General features: G+C 33.5%; 1 protein-coding gene across 1 annotated transcript; it reads left to right on the plus strand.

Moving 5' to 3' along the window:
* Positions 1–5524: 5524 nt before the first annotated feature.
* On the plus strand, positions 5525–7223 carry LOC141608571 (uncharacterized). The gene is made up of 3 exons (XM_074427912.1): positions 5525–5709; positions 5815–6671; positions 6904–7223. The coding sequence occupies exons 1-3, from the start codon at positions 5525–5527 to the stop codon at positions 7221–7223; spliced, it is 1362 nt and encodes a 453-aa protein (XP_074284013.1).
* The last annotated feature ends 672 nt before the right edge of the window (positions 7224–7895 follow it).

The raw sequence follows: 7895 nt of genomic DNA on the forward strand, positions 1-7895 counted from the left end.
CTTTTAGTTTAGTAAATATGACATTATAGTTTAGTGAATATGACTCTATTTGTTCAAATATATTGAACAATGACGATCTTGAACGTTTTATTCCATATCAAAACCGCATAATACAAAATAATTTAAAGGAATAAAAATAATTATGTGATATGATATGAATATGTCAATTACGTAATGTGAATATATGAGAAAAATTAAAATAAATAACAAAATATATCAAATATGATCTCAATTTGTAGAGAAATAAAAATTATGAATAATGATATATTTTTTATAATTTTATAATTTACTAAATTTAATAACTATTTATTATAATAAAAGTTTAAAAGAGAGAGTACCATGCACCATACTCCTGGGTGCATGGTATAATTTGCCATTTTTATGTGACAGATTCATGATTGATCACCTTGAAGCATTGTCCGAAATAGACATTGTTTAACTCCTGGTATGTCTGTCGACTGTCGATAGTCTTTTAGCTAGGATGTTGGAGCGCCGAGTGTGAGCTTTCCTTAAAAGTAGGGGTACAAAAGATATTAGACTATAGTTAAGAATTATAAGTCAGAATAACTAGGAAGTTGGAAGGTATAATTACGCGTTTTTCTGAAAAGCAGGATACAAATGGGATTAACTCATACTTCTTCTCATCCAAACCAAAGGTAACAATTGTTTTATCACACTTGTCGAGATACGTTTTGCAACGTGAATATCTTTAACTACACATTATTAAAAATTATAATGATATTTTTATAGCATTCGTGACGATAAATCAAACAAGAAATTAAATGATATATTTTGTCTTATAGATTAAGAATAATAAAAAAAATTCCCTACGACCATAAAAATAGTGCAAAAAACAAGTGTTACCTTTGGTTTGAATGAAATGGAGTATCTCAATACTCATACAATCATACTAGAGGGATATAAATGAGAATTTCCCAAAATTTTAAGTAAATTTATCCCAAAATATAGTGTTTTCAAATATACTAGTTTTAATCCCGTGCAAAAATTGCACGGGGTTACTTATTAAACAATTGTTATTATTAAATTATGAATGAAAAAAATGTAGAAATATTGAAATTCAAATATACAAAATTATATATAAGAATATCAATCGACAATATTGAATATAGTAAAGACAATAACATTAATACAGTCGTTATTACATGAGACGGTTTTACACGGTGAGACGATTTCATTGTATATAAAAATAACTTACTTATTAGTATTAGATAAATAGTTTATTTGTAGAAATAAACCGTCTCACAGGGTGACCCGTCTTACTCTATAATTCGTGTCAATCTAAATAGGCTGAATAACAAACTGTTGGCTCAAAATCTAAATATGATTAAAATAGGCTTAAACAACCTCAAACTAACCCATTAAAATCCTAGTACATATCGCCAAAGCCCCCACCTTCACCTAATAATAGTAAATCAGTAATGCTAACCTAACATACTTCACATACCTCTTTCTCCCTCGCTCTCTCTCATCAAACACACCGTCACCAGTCACCGTCATTATATCACTCCCTCAAACTCATTCTCTCACTTCTGTCTCTACTTTATCTCTCGTAAATCTCATGGATTCATAGTCCCTATAATTTCTCTCTATAATCCTCATTCTTTAAACAATATATCATCTCCTTACTCGATAATGTTTACCTAATTGTCAATCTCTCTCACTATCAGCTATGTTGGTTTCATTTTTTGTTCATGTTTCTGTGATTTTTTTCTATTCAATTTCTCATAGATCTGATGGTTATTTTTCTAAAAGTTGATTTTTTATTTTTTTATAAATTATAAAATTTTTAGTGAATATCATAGATTTAATGAGTATTATTTTTTTAAATAAAATTACTCAATATAAGTAAGTATGTGTTTTTAAATAATATTCTTTTTACTTTATTTCATTGCCTATATTATGTTTAAATTATTTTTTTTCATTTATTTAAAACTTATTTTCTATTTTGAATGTAATCTTCCCTTTTTTTGAAGTTTCTTTATTTTATTTTTTTTGACAAAACAATAGAGTATTTCTAAGAACGGAAATCAAATCTATTAAATTTAAATGACTTGAATATTTTCTGAAGAATATTTATCAATTAAATTCCTAAATCTTATTTTTTATATAAGTTTTTTATGGTTTAATGGCATATTTTTCCTATACTGAATTACAGGATTTTTAAAGAGATTATTTTGAAATAAATTGTTAAATTTAGTTTTCAGATTTTTTTGAAGATTTTAAAACAATTTTTAAATGTTAAATATTTGTAATCACTTTCTTGAGATCATTTAAAAGAATTAGATTATATTAATTCAAATTAGATTAGCTTAGATTATACGGAGTATTAATACAATGATTTTATTATAAAAAAACGTGCAAAATAAACTCAAAATCATTTTTTTCGGAGTAATTTTTCAGATTTGAATTGGGTGGAGGAGATGAGAGGAGAGAGGGTAATTAAATGGTGTATAGAACATGGTGGGTCCTATATTGACCAAATTTCTAAAAAATTCTAGCCAATGGGAAGTCTTGAAAGAACCTAGCTTTTATACTAGGTAGATTATAATATAATATAATATATAATTTATTATTAATTGTTTATGGAAACAGACAAATAATTTAGGGATAAATTTTAGGTAAATAAGGAACAATTGAATTGGGTTTGACGGAGTATTGTGAGTAGAGGTGGCAATCGGGTCAGTCATGTCGTGTTTGGGTTGGGTCAGGTTGTGTCAAGTCGGGTCCGGGTCATATCAGGTTGGCCAACCCTTTTGGGTCGGATCGGGTCGGGTTCAGGTCATTATCCGATCAGGTGATATTTGGGCCGGGTTATTTCGGGTCAATTGACGTATTGGGTTGGGTCGGGTCATTATCGGGTCCCGTTACTTTATCACATTACTTCAAATTTTGACCATAATATTTAGTTTTTAAGCGTTATTTGGTTTAATTATTTCATTATCAAGACAAACGAATTAAACTAAATTCAAAATCACTTTCATTTTGATCAATATTAAGCTTAATAATTGTTGGTTCATCAATTTAATCGGTTAAGTATTCAGTCAGGGTCGGTTTCGGGTCATTGATCATTGGGTCATTTCAGGTTACGTGTCCTCATCAGATTGAGTTGGATCGGTTTCGAGTTGCAATATTCTCGAGTTCTGTCAGGCTAGATTTACTCGAGTTCGGGTCAGGTCACTACAGAACACATATAACAAATCTTATTTACACATATAGCAAAACTGTATGTTTGTTATTAAGATTTGCATGCAGAAATACGGAGTATAGCCTTATCAAATTGTATTAAGTTACAATTGGTCTCCCTTGTGACGGGTTACCATTTGTGGCGGATATTTTGTTAGATAAAATGGTAACAAAATGGGTTAGTGGAGAAAGGAGACCACATGAATAGTGTTGCAGAGAGAGAAAAAGTGGGTACTTTGTAAGATAAAATGGTATCCGTCACTCAAGAGTGACGGATATGTCATGTCTTCAATGAGAATTTGTGATTAAGTTATCTATCTGACCATTTCTCATGGACCAAAGCAGCAATCTGATGTTTCGTATTGTATTAAGTTATCCATTCCAATCATTTACTTATCTATTTTTATTTTTATTTTTTATTAGTCCGTCTTAACTCAGCCCTACCCTAACACCCAATCAAATTAGAAGTGGATTAAGGGGGAATTGCACACTGAATTTTATTTGTCTTGCCATCATCAAAGGGGGAAATTGAAAAAACCCAATTTGATTAAGCTAGTGTTGATGATGCCTTAAGACAAATTAATCTCGTTATTATTTAATTGTGTGCCTCTTAAGTTTAACCATATAGCATGAAGCTCCAATTGTCGATTCAAGGTTATCAAGAATGTCATCATGAAGATCAAAGATGAAGATTGTCATTAGTGCTAATGTCATGTGTTGTAAGGTGATCGTTTAACACGAATTTACGTTTAGGTGCAAAAACAACAGTTGGGTCAACAGTTAATTAAGGCTCGTCTTTGATGAATCTTTGTTAAAACGTTTTCAATGTTCACAAATGTTTTCTGGAAATATTTTGAAGTCTTTTAAAGAAAATTGAGTTTTCAATGACTTGCTAAGGAGTTTGCTTGCACAATAAGACACTTACTATAAATGGGTTGTTTGCTTTTACATTTATGGAAATGTTTATGGTTCCCATAAATACAACCATTTATGCTTGTTTCTTGTTGAAAAACCCAGCCTATTTTTGTGTGTGTGCACAACCTGATTTCTTGCAATCTTAGGCACCGATTTCTTGAGAAAGAATACTCGGTTGCTTGTAGAGGAATTCGGATGGCTTGTGCATGTTGCCCAAGCAAACTACTTACAATATTTTAATCACTTGTGCTTATGAGTGTAAGATATTTTAATGTAAAGTATAATACTTGAACATTTTAAATAGCTTGCTTAATTCATTTTTACAAGTGTGCAACAAACGAGTTTTAAACTGAAAAAGACTTAAGCTTTCAATCGAGTAAATTAACTTTGCAAAACCGTTTATCATTTCAAAATCTTTGAATCTTTTGCAAGTTTGTTTATTTATCTTTTGAGTCTTTTACTTGAGTTTGGTATTGCACCTAGTCGTTTTAGTTGTGTTCAAGGATCCCGTGTTTTGTACTTAAACTTTATCTCCTCCGTTCAATTGAGTGAACAACATTGAGATAAGTGGTCTTGTAACAAAAGGGTAGAACCAAAAAGTCTTAGGATAGAGTTATCCTTAAGCATGAAGTCTTCGAAGCGGAGTAACTTTTGAGCATGAAGTCTTTCGGCGGAGTAGCCCAAAGCAAAAGTCTTATTGCGGAGTAGCTTTAAGCAAGGGGTATTTCGGCGGAGTAGCCCAAAGCAAAAGTCTTGGAAGCGGAGTAGCTTTTAAGCATTAGCAAACGGAGTAGGTTGGGGAGTTGTTTTATTATTCGGGGTGGTCTTAGTTTGTATGAGTTTACTTCTGAGAGGTTTAATAAAATAGCGTTGGACGTAGGTCGCGGAGTAGTGACTGAACCAGTTTTTAAAAACATCGTTAGTCGTGTCTATTTCAATTTATTTCCGCTGCACACTCTACTCACGTTTTTATCTACAGAATCAACTGTTGATTACATTGTAACTTTTGCTTGCTGAATCGTTGTTGAATACTTCTAACTCTCTAGTTCTAAGTATCGACTCCTCCTTTCATCTAAGCATTGTTTAAAGTGTTTAAGAGTTTTTAAAGAAGCTTTCATTAAGCTTATATTTTAAATAGACACCTAATTCACCCCCTCCCCATCTTAGGTGTCCTCGTCCGTGACACTTCAATTGGTATCAGAGCCTTGTGCTCTTGATAACTGGTTAACTACCAATGAGTTGATCCTATAGTCATGGACGGGAAACATACTAAGTACCCTATCTTCAAAGGGGATAACTACTCCTGGTGGAAGCACCGTATGGAACACTACGTCAAAAGTACGGATTATGAGTGTTGGGTCATTATTCAAAAGGGTCCCCTTGCTATAACGATTCTCGACTCACGATGGGAACAGTCTTAGTAAAAAGTGAGGAAAGTTATGTCGAGTCTGACTATCGTAAAGTCGAGAAAAATTCTAAAGCCATGTCCATTCTTCAATATGGCATCGGTGAACAAGCTATCAATCGCATCTCCGGATGTAACTCGGCTAAAGAGATTTGGGACACGTTAAATCTTGCTTATGAAGGAACGTCCTAAGTCAAGAAGCATCGTATTGACCTTCTCATGCAACAATATGAGATGTTCAATATGATGAAAGATGAGTCAATCAATGGTCTTTCTTCTCGCTTTTCTAGTATTGTTAATGAACTTAAGAGTCTAGGTAGAGAGTTCGAATCCGAGGATATAGTCCGAAAGATCCTTCGTAGCCTAAGTGATAAATGGCAACCGAAGGTGACGGCTATTGAGGAGGCTAAAGATCTGTCCAAATTGTCCCTCAATGAGCTAATGGGCTCACTCATGGCACACGAGTTAAGTCTCGCAAAGCGCTCGGGTGAAAGTTCCAAAGCTAGAGGTTTCGCTCTCAAATCAACCTCAAGTGATGAGGAAGAAGATGGAGATGACGAACAAGCCATGTACTCACGTAACATGGCGGATATGATCAATAGTCACAATCCTAAGAAGTTCAACAATACTAACAAGAAACGTTTTCAAAAGAAGAGATCTTATTCCACAGTGGCTTGTTTCAAATATGGTGAGAAAGGTCACCTTATCAAAGATTGCCCCAAGTGGAATGAGTTCAAATCTAGAGAAAAACGAGATTTTGCAAAGAAAGATTTTAAGCATAAAGTCATGTCTGCAATATGGGGTATATCTGATTCCGATGAGGTTGAAGTCCTTGAGGAAGAATTAGATGCCAAAGTTTGTATGACAACTCGTCTTGATCTTGACGGACCCAAGTCTTCAAAGAAAGAATCCGCACTCTGTCTTATGGCGCACTCCGACGACTACAGCGATGACTCCGACACCGAGGTAATGTATCTGAAGAACAAGGTGAGAACTCTTTCTAAAGAAAAGCTTTGTTTGATGTTTGATGATGTACTTGACAAGAGTCTTGCTAAAAACGATAAACTCTATGACTTGCAAACTCAAATTGAGGAAATTGCTGAAGAAAATGTTGGTCTTAGAGAGTGTCTAGACGAGATAAAAGAAAGTAACATCATTCCATCACTCAGAAAAAAAAAATTAAAAAATTGAAGAAAGAAAACCTTGTTCTCACGAATATTGCTAGCTCGTCAAAATCAACAGTTGCCTCAACTGTTGTTTCTGATGTTGAAAAAGAAAACGAGTCTTTAATTATTCAAGTTGATATTTTGATTAAAGAACGAGACTCACTGCTAGCTGACCTTATACCTCGTGTCGACATGATAATAAACAACTTGAAGAAATTGCTATGTTGCTTAGTGATGAATGTAGTCATGCTAAATCCGCTTTCGACAAAGTAGGCAAACTAAATCTTGACCATCTTGCTAAAATTGAAACATTGACCAAAGAGTTGCATGATGCTAAAGAGTTTTACAGGAAATGGGAAGGTAGCCAAAACATTTTAGACTCCCTCATAAATCAGTCTCAAAAATCTGAAGAGAAAGCTGGACTTGGTTTCCAAAGTAACAGTTCAGTGAACTGTAACTTCAGAAACCAGGAACCAAGCAAGATTGATTTTCGAAGTAAAAAATATGCAGGCCTTCCTGAGTATATTGTTTGAAACTTTTGTGTTAAGACTGGTCATGACTTTAATGGTTGTCCTAACCGACTAAACGACTTAAATAAGAACATCAAGGTTGCTAAAAAGGAGTGGGTTCGCAAAGATTTGATTAACAATGCAACTCAAAAAAAGGGATCCAAATTCGTTTGGATTCCTAAACTAACCTCTTGATTTCTTATAGGCATTAGTGAGAGGCATTAACAATTGGTACTTAGACAGTGGATGTTCACGTCATATGACGGGAAGTAGAAACCAATTTCTCTCACTAGAAGCCTACAATGGTGGCACCGTGACGTTTGGTGATAATAAGAAAAGTGAAATTATTGCAATCGGAAAGGTTTGTAAGTCATCTTCACAATGTGTCGACAAAGTGTTGCTTGTCAAAGGTTTGAAGCATAATCTCCTTAGCATATCTCAATTGTGTGATAATGGTAATATTGTTGAATTTTGTGCTAGTGAATGTCGTGTCTTAGATGGAAATACAAGGTAAGTTGTTCTAGAAGGAAAACGTGTTAAATATATTTACTTGACTAATCGTTTTGCATTGTCTAGTCGTACCATGTCTTGTATGAGTGCTTTGAAAAAGAACGACCCATGACTTTGGCATAAGAGATTAGGTCACGTAAATGCTAGAACATTGAACACCTTTAAGCGACTTGACTTAGTCGACGA

This window comes from Silene latifolia, chromosome 10 (assembly GCF_048544455.1).
Source record: "Silene latifolia isolate original U9 population chromosome 10, ASM4854445v1, whole genome shotgun sequence".
Lineage (NCBI taxonomy): Eukaryota > Viridiplantae > Streptophyta > Magnoliopsida > Caryophyllales > Caryophyllaceae > Silene > Silene latifolia.